Raw genomic sequence first — 14,679 nt, forward strand, 5'->3', positions numbered from 1 at the left:
TTTTAATAGCTTGCCAAGACACAGGGAGATGGAGCGCTCAGGAAAAATGAATTACGTTTTTATTATGTGTTTTATTGTGGTATAATTGAACGGGATTATCTGAGAATACAATATATTTCCAGAGCAGTGTAAAGAAAACAAAAATAATGATGACACCTGCTTCCTCCCACACACACCACCCGGCTTTGCAGGGACACCCTCCTTGTGTGTGCTGGCTGGGAGCTGGCCCTGAGCTGCTGGTGGCCACGAGAGGCAGGGATGGAAATGGGAGGGACATGAGACCAGAGACACAAATGCTTGGGGTGGCTGGGTGCAGCTGCATGGGTCTGGCCAGGCTGAGTCTGGGCTAACCCTAAGAGCCCCCTAAGAGCCATGAGGCTGGGATACAGGGCAGTGTGGTGTGGCAGTACTCAGCCACACAGAGCCACTGAGTGTCTTTCATCAGTCACCTGCTTTCATTCCACCCCTGAGGTCCCCTTTGGTCTGTCCCACACCTGCACAAGCTGGCACTGCTATGCAGAGACATGAAAAACTCAGTACTGGAGCATTGCAGGTCTGGGGTGCTCAGTGTCTGTTCTTTCCTGGAGCCAGCAGTGGTGCAGATTCAGCCACTTCACTGTGCTAGGGGGAACCTGTCCTGTGGATTCCCCTGATTGTGGAAGAGAAAACTTACTTGGCCAGTGAGTTTTGGGGGGTCAACAAGCCCAAAAGGGACACTGCTGCCTCTGCAGGGGGGCAAGGATGCTCAGTCCCTTCCCGAGCTGGCTCATCACAGAGGTGAAGGGCCAGTCCCAGAAAGAGCAGCTGGATGTCCCCAGGGGTGCTGGGGGTGTTGGGCGGCACTGAGCTGGGGACATCGATTGGTCCCTGGCATTTTTAATGAGCTGCCCGACCACATGCTTTAACCTTGCCCATAATGAGGGCGAGCAGCAGCAATTCCTACCGCCTCAGCCGGCTCCCCCAGCCTTAATGAGCTAATCAATACTTGTTCTCAGCTTAATTTCCAGCTAATTGCTCTTTAATGACGCCTGGAAATGGGCAGCCTCTTGCAGGGGGGAGCGGGCAGGTTCCCCCTCCCCAGTGCCCGTCCCCAGTGGCAGCGGGTGCCGGGGTGCTGGCAGCGTGTCACCTTCCCTGGCTGCGACCCAGCCCTGCTGGCGCTCCTGGAGGCTGGGGAAAGGGAGGGTGGCAAAGGCGACAGCGGGCACGGTGATACTGAGCTGGCGGCACCCTCTGGAGCACCCACCCCGTCTGGGGGGCCATGCAGCCCTGAGCACCAGGGCAGGCTGAACAGAGGATCCCACCGTCACAGGAGGATGCGCCCAAGCCCCTCAGGACATTGCACTGCGGTGAGGGCTCCCAGGCTCGGCTCACAGTGCGGCTTTTAAAGATACGGGTGGTGGCGCTGAGGTGTCCATGCATTACTGCAGGTTCCGCAGCCCCCGGGTACAGGGGCAGTGTCACCGCAAGGGGCCGGGGACGAGGCCAGCAGTGCCCTGGAGGTGGCAGCAGAGACCCCGGGCCGGGGCAGCCTGCGGCGGGCGGGGACACGAGGGGCCCCTGTTTGCTGCGGGCTCGGGGCGGGCCCGGAGCCGGGCGGGTCGCGGGGCCACGGAACCCGCTCTCACCCGGCACCGCAGTGTCAAAGTTGGCACGGGCGTGCCAGTGCGGGGACATCCCGGGAATGCGCCCCCCGCCGTCTTTTCGGTTCCTGGCCCCGCGTTATTAGGCTTGCGCTTGGATGGGGCTGGGAAAACCTCAGCACACGGCAGGATTCCGGCTGGGATGGAGCTGGGCCGCGGCTCTTGCCTGGGGCAGCTGCAGCCTGGGCTCCGGGGCGTCCCTTGCCATTGGGCCATCGCGCCTCGGGGCCGGGTGACCCTGCACACAGCTGCAACCGCTTCCCCAAGAATTTGCTGACGGGTTGGTTCTTCAGAGGAATTTGGTCTGGAAAAGCCTGGAGAAACCTGAGCCTGGCCGCTTCCTAGAGCGGGTCCGTCCTGGCACGCAGGCGGGGTGACCTGCCTGCTGCCCATGCCTTGTGCCCACAGTGGAGCCCTGGAATGCGGCTGGGGCCCCCGGAGAACTACTGAGCCTCGGGGTGGGCTGGCCAGAACCAGGCTGTTTCAGGCTGTCAGACAGCAGGAAGCAGAGAGTGTATTTGATGTGAAATGAGAGAGGTTTGGTTTATTACCAGAAGGAGACCCCCTCATGCCCCAGGCAGTGTGCCGGCAGCATTCTGTCCCAGGATCTCTGGTGACACGTGCTTCTGCTGTGACATAACCCACATTCTCAACCCCACCAGCCCAGCCCCAATGCTGCTGGCCAGCTTTGCTTGACATGACGTATGTTGAGTCACTTGGCCTAGGACTATTTTTTCCAGAGTAGATTTTTCCCTTGGCTCTGTCTGCCATAAACCCCAGATTGCTATGGGGTGTCTGGGGGATCAGCCCAAAATGCGAGGGGTCAGTGGGGCCAGGAGCAGTGTGGCACCCCTGACTGGATGTGATGTGTTTCATTCTGATGGCAGAGCTCTGGAGGGATGCCAAGGATGTGGGCCTGCCAGGAGCACCCATGGACTCCTGGCTTCTATGGGACCATCACAGGATAAGAAAACAGTGATAGGGAGCAACCCACGAGGAAGGGAGGAGGAGACTTTGGTGCTTTAGGCTCAGCCTTCAAAGCCCTGTTCCAGGAGCTTCACTGGGCTCGAGAAAAGTGAGGAAAAATGACAGATAACTAGCCAGCACTAGTAGGGAGCCAGGAATGCAATATACCCCAGTGCCAGGCCATGCAGAGTTGTGATCCCTTTTCCCCACAAAGCTGTCAAGCAACATAAGCCACAAACCCCATTTGCAGCCATGGCTGTGTTGATTGACTTCAGGTGTGATTGAGCAGAAGTCCTTGTTAAGCACAGGTTAGATCTTCCACCCCTCATTCATAGCTGCTACTGTCTATTAACACATTCAATAGTCTCATTAAGCAGGAGGTTTAATTAACTGCCACGTTTGAGCTCCGTCTTGTTGAGCTGAGCTAAGCTGCCCTTGGCTTTCTGAGGCTGGGTTGTATTCCTCCACAACTTGTTCCTGCTCAGACCTGTGTTTGGATTTCACCTTTGGCCAGGGGTTCTCCCCAGTTAGTGGCTGATGCTGCCGTGATGCTCAGGTGAACTCAGCCACCCAGAGGCAGTGATAATTCCATGAAGATAAGACACAGCAAGTGTTTGGGCCATGGCACATGGGAGAAGGAGCCATGTGTGGGAAAGGACAGCAGCAATGGGGCCTGTCCCCCTTTGCAGAGGGCAAGAGACATAAATAACCCGAAACACTGATGGTCCGTTTTCAGCAGTGCCTGGGATTTAAGTGCTGGCTCTGTTTCTGTGCTGGCCAGAAGCTTTGTGAGCAGGAGGTGGCATAGGGGCCAGGCTTGCTTCACTGCTTTGCCCCCTTTGTGGAGCAGGGGAAGTGAGGGTGTGCAGGAATGCCTGAACATGCAGGCAGTCCTTCATCCCAAAGCAGGAAGGGTGGTATGGCAGGGATAGCCCAGGAGGCTTAGCACTGCAGTCTCTTCTCTCTGCTCAGGCTCTGACCAAGCATGTAGGAAAACCTCAGCCCTTCCTGACTTTTTCCCTGGTCCCAAGACAGCTGCAGCCCCAGCTGCTCAGCAACTTGTGGATGCTGGACCTGAAAACTTGCGGCATGTGGGGACCGAACTCAATAGGCTGGACAAGGGGAGCCGAGGGGGGAGGCAGCCCTGAGCCAAGGGGCTGGGGGCCACAGAGGGGGAGTGGGACGTGAGGCTGAAGGCAGAGCTGGCAGAAAACCCCACTCTGCAGCAGGGGGCTGGGGAGGGGAGTTTGGCCGGCAGAGGCAGATTTAAGGGGGCTGAAGCCTGCTGCATTTTCTGTTTGTTAGACATGGCTGGACTCACAATGTGACCAAGCAGAAGCCCTGGAACCCAGAACAAATTTGCAGGAGGGTGTTGGAAAGCAAAAGCAGATTTTTGCAGCATGGTGAAGGAAACCAGATCCTTAGAGAGGTCCTGATTTGCTTGAGCTTCATGGAGGAACTAAATCCCACAAATTCCTTGCCTGGAGAGGAGTGGGCTGTGTGATCCCCCCACCCCGGCATGGCATCCGGAGCAAGTTGCAAATGCACGGTGTGTGTTTGTGCTGCAAAGGCGTGCTGGCTCCCCCACTCCTCAGTGCCAGTTCCAGAGGGAAACTGAGGCAGGGAGCAGCGAGGCAGCTTGCTGGGAAGGTCTGGAGCCCCAGCCCTGTGCACATGAGTTTTGCACTGCTGTGGCTGGAGCAGCCCCACCATCGCTCCCAATAGCTCCACTCCAGCCAGGGGAGTGCCGTGGTTTACACCCCAGTGCACCCTTCACACGTGGCTCCTGGTGTGAGGCGAGTGCAGACATTCCCGAGAGTTATCTCCCCCATTTGCTTACAGAAACTGCTCAACTTTTCAGTCTGTTTCCTAACCAAATTACAGGCTGAGAGATGCTTTTGACCGCTTCCTTAGCCATGCCCACCTCTGCCATTCACTTGTCCCCAGGGACTGCTGCCAACTTGGACTGCAAAGGAGGGGACCCCAGTCCCTTCCTGCCCCATGGTTGGGGCGGAGCATCAGCCCGGGTCCCGCACACGACTGGGGTGATTCCAGCGGGGAGGTGCCGGTGCCAGGGAGAGGCAGAGCCCCGGGGCCAAGGTGGGGTGCGTGGCGGGACCCCGGCAGGGAAGGGGTGCCAGCCAGTCCGTGTCCCGGTCCAGGGACGGGCCGCGGGCCCGGAGAGGGGCGGGGGGATTCACGTTTCGCTGACATCACGGCGGTGCTGGAGCGGCCGGGGGCCAGCAGCCCCGGGGGCCAGCAGCCCCGCCGCCACGGCCGCTGCGCACCGCGGCCCCGGCACCGGCGCCTCCGGTAAGTGGCGGCTTATGGCGGGGCGGCTCCTGGGGGACCCCAAGGGACATCGTGCCCCTTCCCAGAACTCTTCCAGCACCCCCAGCGCCTGCACCCAGACATGCGGAGCCAGAGACCAACTTTGTAATTCCCCCGTACCCTTTCTCTAGCCCCCCACATCCATGGGGGATGGAGCCTTACTCCGTACAGACTGCGCTAGGGTGGGCGGCGGGAGGGCTCCGGCACTGGGACCCTCTGCCCCTTTCCACCCCTGGGGCGCCTGGTGGGCTCTGGTAAAGGGGTCAAATCTTCGCGGGTTTTTATCCGGGGAATGCATCTGTGTAACCCAATATCCGGGCCATCCCCACCCCAGCTCTGGGCAGTGTTAGCCCCGAGAGTGCGGGGTGTAGCTGGGGGGGCTGCAGCTTGTCGTTCGGTGCTGTTCCCAGCGGGAGGGGAGGGGACGGCCTGTCTGCCTAGGTCCCCTCCCCAGCCCCGCTCGCTTATGCTGAGTTGCCCTGGGGTGGAGGATCATAACTTCACCCATCTCAGGGAAGGCACCCAGGGTATAACAGGGTCCAGGGAGGGATGTTCGCAAAGGGATTTGGTTCATTGTCACCCTCTCTGGGGACAGGCTCTGAGATGCCACGTTTCCCCCCCAGGGAGAGATGGGAAGCCCGGAGTAGGTAATGCAGGCTTGGGGTTTGAGGGCAGGGTCCCTGCTGTGCTGGTACACACTGACCACACTGGGTTTGCTGTCAGTCCAGTGCCAGCCCAGGAGCTCAGCTGTGCACTGGGCTTCTCCATGCTCAGCTTCAGTTGCCTGTGTGATAACTGAGGGGATCACAAAACCTTCTGGGGAGTAGGCATTTTTCCCCTGCTCACGCAGGTGGTAAAAAGAGGGGTTGCAGCACAGGGAGGGAAGGAGAACAAAAGCCAGGCATGACTGGGAGCATCCTCCTGTCTTGGCTGCCCCCAGAAAAGAAAGAGCACCTTGTCTGCAGGATCAGCCACCCTGTTGTGCTTGTATGGATGGTGAGGGAGGAAAAAAGGGTTTGTGACTCTTGCAAACAGGGAAAGAAAAGGGGCTTGAGAACAACATTCTGACAGGACACCAGGAGCAGGGTATGAACGAGATGAACCATAATGTAGTAGAACACCCTGTCCAGTGCCCTGCCAGCCCTGTGGCTTCCCAGGCTGTGCTGGGGTCAGAGGAGGCTGGACTTTGCATGCAGGGCTGCCAAGGGAACAAGGATGAAGCCTGATGGGCTGGGTTCATCAGCACTATCTCTCCAGAAGACATTCACCGTCTCAGGGCAGGAGCTGGCTGGAGAGCTCCAGGGTGCAAAGGCCGTGACTGCAGGGCTGGGGGTGAGAGGGGCTGGGACAAACCCCCCCTGCACATCATGCAGTGCTGCTGCTCAGAGGAAGCCAGCCAGGAGACAAAGGAGTGGGAGACACTTCCCGCACCAGTAACACACTTTCTCCCTCCTAACAGGCCAGGATGGCTCCTCAGATCTAGACAGGGAGACCAGAGCAGTGCCAGAAATCCCCATCCAAGTGACAGTGGGATTGGATAGAGGAGCTGCCATGAGGATGTCTGAAGCCAAGCCCCTCAGCATCTCTTGCCTCGTGCTTTCCTTGCTCTCCTTGCACTGGGCTTTGCTCCAGCTGGGCCAGGCTTTTCCCAGCACCTCTGACTACCTCCAGCGGGGCTGGCAACGGCTGCTGGAGGAAGGGGAGGGCTGCGCTGAGTGCCAGCCCGAGGAGTGCCCTGTGCCACGCGGGTGCCTGGCAGGCACAGTGCGGGATGCCTGTGACTGTTGCTGGGAATGTGCCAACCTGGAGGGACAGATCTGTGACCTGGACAACACCAACCACTTCTACGGCAAGTGTGGGGAGCACCTGGAGTGCCGGTTGGATGCCGGGGACTTGCGTCACGGAGAGGTGCCCGAGCCCCAGTGTGCCTGCCTCTCCCACCTGGCCCTCTGCGGCTCCGACGGCAAAACCTATGCCCAGATCTGCAGGTTCCTGGAGGCTGCCCATGCTCACCCCCATGCCAACCTCACTGTGGCCCATGAAGGTCCCTGCGAGTCAGGTGAGTGGCCCTGGAGCTGTGGGAAGAGGCAAGCAAGGGGGTCTGGCTTAACTGTTTCACCTGGCAGCAAAACCAGGGACAGGACTGTGCTGGGGGCTGCTCCCTGCAGTGCCAGGTTCCCACTAGTGCCCCCACCCTGCTGCTCTGGGGGAGCCCCTTGCAGATCCAGTGCTTGGAGAAATCTGGGAGCAGCTTTGCCAAGAGGGAGTGGAGTTTATGGGAAGCAACAAATCCTGCTGGAGCAGATGGGGAAGTTCCAGGGAATTGTTAGCGAATTCTTGGCGGCAGGGCTGGGTTCACACTGGCCTGTTGCTCCCGAGAAATGTGCCTGCCTCCTGCAAATAGAAACTAGGGTTGGTTTGGCTTGGCTGTGTGATTTCCATTTCCCCTTTAAAACTCAGGTTGGGGCTGAGAGGGGACAGCCTAGCAGGAAGGCCGTGCCCCATCCTGCCCAGTCCAGCACAGGTCACCAGTCACTGCAGCCTGAGGGGTGTCAAGGTTGACCTTATTTTCTGTAGATCATCATGTTCTTGACTGTTCTCCGAGGTATATTTGGAGGTGGAAAGCTTCCCTTGAGCTCTGGCTCACACTATGGGCCAGATCATGGCGCAGGTGTGTGTGAGAAGGATGGTCCTCACTCTGTCCCTCCAGGGAAGGGATGTGGAACCTGGAGCTGTTGGCTCCATCGAGGAGATGGGGACCTGCTGACTCCCTTCATTGCTGGCATGAGCCCTGTGTCAGAGCAGAGGCCTCACTTGGCTGGAAGATCAACTACCTCATCTATCCTCACCAGCCTCAGGCTGGATGAACGCCCTTTGGCCTTTCTCCCACAGGAGGAGCGTGCTCCAATTGCTCAGGAGAGCTTTGTTTTGTAACATTGTTGTCATTGCACTCTTCCTGCTGCGAGTGTTGCTTGAGCATCTTTGCACAGGCGGGGAAACTGAGGCCAGCAGGGATGGCAACCCTCCATGGACTGGGGGGGGTTGGGGAGGGAGCTCCCAGTCCCAGCTGTGAGGAGGGACCATGTCCTTGGGAAAGGTGAGGGTCTGCCATAGGAGGGAGAGGAGACAGGCATGGAAAGGGTCCCAGCATCCCTATGTGAACCAAATGCTGCTGCTCCAGAGACCAGCCCAAGAGAGCCCATGGGACCTGCCAAGGGTGGGACCACTTCTGAGCCCACCCTGCTCTCCTCTACCCCCCTCCCCAGAGCCTCAGATCACCTCTCCTCCCTATGACACATGGAACATCACTGGGCAGGACGTCATCTTTGGCTGCGAGGTCTTCGCCTACCCCATGGCATCCATTGAGTGGAGGAAGGATGGCACAGAGATGCTGCTGCCTGGAGATGACCCCCACATCTCTGTCCAGGTGAGCAGTGTGCCCAAGGCATTGAAGACAACGCCAGGGTGACCCAGTGCTTCTCAGAGCTCATGGACAACCAGAGCTGAGAGTGGCCATACTCTGGGAATGGCTGCCTGGGGATGAGAAAGGGTGACTGGAGGCTGTAAACCATGAGGACTGACGGAGCCAGGGCTGGTGTCTCAGTGGTAGGAGCCATCAGCATAGCTTTCTTCTGTGATTTCCTCTAGTAATTTTTGAACTTATTCACAGAGTCCTGCAGTGGAGAGTTCCTACTTGCCTGCCTTCAGTGTGCTGTGCGTGCTGGCTTCACTTGCAGTCCTGCTGACAGGGCTGGAAAGGACCTCTGAGTGCCTTACAGCCTGGGTTGTCCTCTGCTCCTACCAGCACACCCAGGCAGTTCCTTCCGTTTTTTCCCATCAGCAGGGCTTCCTTCCCAGAGCTGGCAGGCCCAGGGGTCAGCATCCTGCCTGCGGCCAGCCCCAAATATAGCACCCAGCTGGGTGTACCCCGCTATTAGAGGGTGTGGGCAGAGGCAAAGGGGCCATGCACCTCAGCCAGCCACCAATGGGGAGGAAAATGTGGTGGAATGGATGGAGGGAGCCAGAGGAGCAGGTGGAACCTGCACCATGGCCCCCTTCCATCTTTCTGTGCTTCAAGCCTCTCCACAGCTTGTCACAGGGTCTGACTGAGGATCTTCACCCCAAGCAGGACTACCCTGCCTGGTTGGAGGAAACTCTACTGTCCTCCACCCCTGGCCACCACACCATAATAGCAGCCTGCAAACACAGCTGCAGCCCAGCTGGGTCAGGAAAAGCTTATTTATTCCTGGGGATAAACAGAAAATAGATGGGTGCTGCCAGAGCAATCCTGGGACCTCACTGCCTGCTGAAAGGGGACCCGGGGCTCTGTGGCACAGACTCCCTCTTGCTTCTGCCACAAGTGCTGACAGAAATCCTCCCTTCTTGCAGTTCAGAGGCGGCCCCCAGAAATACGAAGTGACAGGCTGGCTCCAGATCCAGGGTGTGCGGGTGACGGATGAGGGCACGTACCGCTGCTTCGCCAGGAACAGGATCGGGGAGGTGGTGGCACTGGCCAGCCTGACCGTCTTCACACCGGGTGAGCACCACGTCCTTGTCCCCGTGCTCTCATGGGGACATGGGAAGAGATGTTTGGGCACAGTGCACCAGTATGGCAGGAGCTGCTGGAGCAGGGGATGTCCCAGAAAGCTGCTGTGCATGGTTTGGCTTTGGCCCTAGTGGGAAAGGGGACAGGCACAGCAGGGTGGCCATGTCACACTGTCCCCATGCTGCCATTTCAGACCAACTCAACCTGACAGACTTCTCCCTGCTGAAGCCCCGCACGACACCTGAGGACTACAGGGAGAGTGAGGAGGACTACTACTAGCCCAGAGATGGCATGTTGGGCTGCAGAGATCACCTTGCTCACAGCACCATTTCCTGGGGCTTGGGGACATTGGACATCTCTGGAGCAGGCATCCTCTGGCCCAAAACTCCTTTTCTGAACAATCCTGGCACAACAGCCTGTTTTTTGGGGTGGGGGACAGGGTGACACAACCTTTTGAGGTGCTGGGGGAGGGATACTGGCGGGTTGGCAAGGGCTGGGATCAGGGACAGCTCTGCCTGGAGCAGGGTGGATCTGTCCTCTGGCACTGACTGGAGACACAATAGGACACTGCGGGGACAGCTGTGCTGTGTGTGATGAGGACTTGGTGCTGGGGATGGAGACAGCCTCCTTTGCGAGAGTGAGCCCAGGGCAGGGGCATTGTGTCCTGTATGAATAATTTTTGGGGAAGCTGGAGCAGAGAGTTGGGATCTGACTGTGATAACCAGTGTGTCCCTGTCAGCTCGTATCCCCCAAGCACAGAGACATCCCAGCTTCTCCCCAGAACCCGAGGAACCTGCTGCCAAAACACCCTTCTCTTCTGTTTTGTTTTTAACCAGAAAAGTAGTGATTTGAGGAAACCAGGCACTTTCAGAGCTGTCTTTTCTCCAGCTGAACCACCCTTGTGGTCAGAAACACTTTGACCTTTTTTTGACTGACTTCATTTTTCCCTTCCATGCCTTTAACTTCATGCTTTCCTTTGTCATTGCAGTTGATGTTATTTAAAATATACATGTAGGTCAAAGCCAAGGCTGGCTGACCATCCTGCATCCACAAGGATGATTATGGGGGTGAGGAAGGGTGCAAACACTGTGGATGCTACCTTGTCCATTGTGGGGTGCTTGAGTTGACGAGCCCTCCTGCCCATCCCAGTGCTCACAGCTGGTCCTGGTGTGGGTCCTGCCCTTCCCACCCCACCTGGGGATGGGGGTGCCCAGCAGACAATCTTCTGTGCAGTGATGATGCATCAACTCAAATCACTGTACTCCCAAGCATTTGGATCCCATCCCAGTGCTGCCCATTTTCATCTTGGGGTCCTAACTTCTGTGACACTGGGGTCTCCACCCAGGTGACCACAGCTCTGTCAAGTGTGGAGCAGCTTTGTGCCTAGTTGGTGAAGTAAAGGGATGCTCCAGTTTCCACTGGAAACATTATATTAAAAAAAAAATCCCACCAACCTCCCACAACTGGTAATTTAGAGCAAACTTTCATTTGGGGGAGCAGAGGAAGGAAGCTCAGAACGGCGCTGTGCTGCTCACTGCCCAGAGAGGGCTGTCAGGACCCTTCCTCTGGGCATTCTGGGGCTGAGCTCACATTCAAGGCATGCCTTATCCCCCAAAGCAGCAGCATTTACAGGACTTTTGGTGCTCAAAAGCTCCATATGGACCAAACCCCTTCCAGTTACTCAGTCCCAGCTCCAGGGAGGTCCAGAGCTGCAGCAGGGAGCCAGACCCTGTGAGAAAGGAATTGGCCAGACCCCAGGCAGGAGCAGGCAGGATGCAATAAGGCTGGTGGCTCGGGTCCCATGCTACTCTCCTTCACATGTTTTTTCTTTTCTTTTCTTCCTTTTTCTCTTGAGAGCTGGCTCAGATGACACAATTATGGCACTGAAACCTGAACAAGCGAATAAAAGGGATTTGTCTGGAACTGGCAGCAGAGCAAAATTCCTGCAGACGGTGAGGCTGGGCCAGTTCTGACCCCCTGCACCACAGCTTGACGGGGCACTGCTGCCCTGCCTGCTGGGGTGCCTACCCTTTTTGGCAGAAAACCCTTTCTCAGCCAGAGAAATGCAAAAGCCATTGATGCCTCAGCTTCTCCTTCCATCTAAGAGCATAACAGAATCCTCCTGGGCTGCTCCGTCAGAGTCGGAGGGTGTTCAGGAGGGACCAGGGACAGAAGTGTGCCATTGGCTTTTATTTTGCTTTTTTTGGGCGTAAAACATTCCTTCAGAGAAGCTGGGCCTTTTTTTATCCATCCTGATCCCCTTCCTGTTTTGCACACAAATGAGCTGGTGGAACTGGGCCACACTCAGGCTGAGGCTGCCACGGGGAAATCCGAGAGCGTCCTGGAGCTTCAGCACTCAAGAGCTGCTTGCTGGGCTCCCTGCCGGTGCCCGGGGCTGGCCCCCAGCCAGGGCTGCCATGCCAACCCTCCTCAGGGCCAGCCTTGCCCTGCCTGTGTTGGCACAGACCCAGGTGGTGCCGGTGTGGGTGCAGCTTTGGTCTGGCTGGAGAGTGTGGGATGCGTCACACGCTCCATCCCTGGCTCCCCGTGTGCTCTGCAGGACAATGCCCTGCCTGGGCATTTGGGTCTCAGCCCTTGCCCCCCTCTGCTTCACACCCAGGGCCTTCATACCCTGTAGGGAGCTGGCAGGGAATGCTGGTGGTTCCTGCCTGGCAGGAAGAGCAGTGGGGACGTGGTGACTGAGAGAGGGGAGAGTTTGAGCAAAAGCTCTTGGCCAAAATTAGCCAAACCAAGGGCTGTGTGCCCCAGACTCCTCAGATCCCACTGTCTGACTGGCAGGCTGGAGCTCAGCCAGCAGTTGAGATCTGCTCCCCCCAAGGTGAAGGGCAGCAGAGTGGCTCCAGGAGCACAGAGAGGGCTGGTGTCTCCTCATCCCAGCTCCCAGCTCCAGTCTTGCCATTTCCAGTCACTTAAAAATTAAAGAAGCCAATATTGCTGCACGGCTGGAATCGGTCACTGCCACAGAGCTTAATTGAGGTTATTTGTTGGCTCTCAAAACATTTGGTCACCTCTGCTGCTGGCTGCTCAGATGTTTCCTGCAGCCCCTGCCCCAAGGAGGGGGCACCCCAGGCTCTGCAGATCCTGTTCTCAGCTCCAGGCACCCAGAGGGTCCCGGGGACCTGACCAAACCTGGTGTCCCTGTGGGTTCAGAGGGTGTACAATGCATTCAGCACCAAATTCCTTTGCTGGCTGATCTTTGGCACAGTTGCTTTCTGGGGGCAGAGAGGGCTGAGCATCTCCTGCCAGCCCAGCTGACTGCACTCAGAGCACCTGATCAGGTGAGCCCAGAGGTCAGACTGATGTCAGGGACGGGGAGAGCTGGACTGGGAAGTGTTGACGTGGCCAGTGGCCCAGGCACACCTCCTGGCCACCTGGTATGAGCAGGGTGCGGGTACTTCCCAGGGCACCAGAGGTCACTGCGAGCCTGGGTACAAAGAAAGGGCAGCTCGTCCTGCCAGGACCTGGAAGACCCTGGAGATGCACCCTCTGGCCAGCTGCCAACCACAGGGTTTTGTGGTCTGCAGGGAAAACCCAGCAAGTCTGGCAAGTAAATACATTCCTGTAACAAAAACATGCTGCCCCTGTCCTTCCCCGGCCTTGGGGGTGCTGGGACCTGCCCCTGTCTGGGCCTGGGCAGGAGGCACCTGGAATCATAGAGTAGTTGGGATTGGAAGGGGCTTTAGAGGTCACTTAGTTTCAACACCCCTGCCATGGGCAGGGACACCTTCCACTAGGCCAGGTTGCTCAGGGCCCCACCCTGCCTGGTCTTGAACACTTCAGAGCTGGGGTGTCCACAACTTCTCTGGGCAACCTACGCTGGTTCCTCATCACCCTCACAATATCTGACCTAAACTTACTCTCTTTCCGTTTAAAGCCATTCACCCTTTTTCTATCACTACCTGCCCTTGTCAAGAGTCCTTCTCCAGCTCTCCTATAGACCCTTTATTTTCTGCAATGTGCTTTAAGGTGTTCCTGGAGACTTCTCTTCGTCAGCCTACTCTTCTTTAGGCCCAGTTCTCTCAACCTGTCTCCAGCCCTCTGAGCATCTTCACAGGACTCGCTCCAACAGATCCACATCCTTCTAATGCTGGGAGGCCCAGAAGTGGACACGGCACTCAGGTAGGGTCCCACAAAAGCAGAGTAGAGGGACAGAATCACCCCCCTCAACCGGCTGGCCGTGCTTGTGGCACCTCCGCGCGTCCCCCGAGCCCAGGCCGGGCCGGGCCGCGATTCGCCGTTAAACAGTGCCACCTCCCGGACAGTGCCACCTCCCGGACAGTGCCACCTCCCGGACAGTGCCACCGCCCGGACAGTGCCACGGCCCGGACAGTGCCACCTCCCGGACAGTGCCACCGCCGGCAAAGCCACCGCCCGGCCGGGCCGGGCCTGCCACTGCCCCGGGCAGCCTGTGAGGCACGCGGGGCCTTGGGCACCCCTGGAGCACCCCGACCCTCAGATCCATCCGTGCCTGCTCCGTGCCCTTTCCCTGCCCCTTTCCCTGCCCCTGCTCCTGCTCCGTGCCCTTTTCCTGCCCCTGCAGAACCTCTGCCTTGCTGGGAGGGGTGATGCAAGGGACATGAGTATGAACTGTCCCTCGGGATGATCCCAGAGCCAGAGCATCCTCTTGTCACTGGCTTTGGATGGCTGCTGCAGGCAGAGCTGGGATGAGGCAGAGCCTGGAGATGTTCAGCCACAATCCTTGGGTGTCTGCGCTGAGCTAGGGCTGCAAAAGTGTAAACACCCCTCATGGCCACCCTGACAGTCCCCCCACGCCATGGGCATCTCCCCTGGGAAATCAGTGGCTTCTGGCAGAGGCTCATGGAGCCTGAGCTGATCACTGGTCATGCCTGGATGGAAGCAGCACTGTAACCTCGATCTGCAAACAGGTAAACTGAGGCACAAGGCAACTATGTACGGAGAACTCAACCAGAGCCAGAGAGATCTTCACAGCAGAATGACCAGCTACCCCCAGGGCTTCTGTCCCCAACCTGTCCCCACCCCTGTTGGGGGTGGCATTTCCCCCCCTGTATTCTGTCTGCATGTCACCTCTTCCCTCTGCTGTAGTGGCTCAGAGAGAAAATAAAACAGCAAGACGGCTTCCCTGCCTCCACCCGGCACTTATACTGCCTGATAAACAAAATGGAAATAAATCCTCCTGCGTTTGCAGCAAAT

The 14,679-nt window shown here is 57.8% G+C and overlaps 1 protein-coding gene across 1 annotated transcript; it reads left to right on the plus strand.

Annotated features, from left to right (window-relative positions):
- Positions 1-1,185: 1,185 nt before the first annotated feature.
- On the plus strand, positions 1,186-11,409 carry KAZALD1 (Kazal type serine peptidase inhibitor domain 1). The gene is made up of 5 exons (XM_041461653.1): positions 1,186-1,349; positions 6,400-6,999; positions 8,207-8,367; positions 9,330-9,477; positions 9,680-11,409. Exons 2-5 carry the CDS (start codon positions 6,492-6,494, stop codon positions 9,763-9,765), a joined length of 903 nt encoding a protein of 300 aa, XP_041317587.1. The 5' UTR covers positions 1,186-1,349; positions 6,400-6,491; the 3' UTR covers positions 9,766-11,409.
- Positions 11,410-14,679: the final 3,270 nt, after the last annotated feature.

Source organism: Pyrgilauda ruficollis, unplaced genomic scaffold, assembly GCF_017590135.1.
Source record: "Pyrgilauda ruficollis isolate IOZ18807 unplaced genomic scaffold, ASM1759013v1 scaffold15, whole genome shotgun sequence".
NCBI classification, from domain to species: domain Eukaryota; kingdom Metazoa; phylum Chordata; class Aves; order Passeriformes; family Passeridae; genus Pyrgilauda; species Pyrgilauda ruficollis.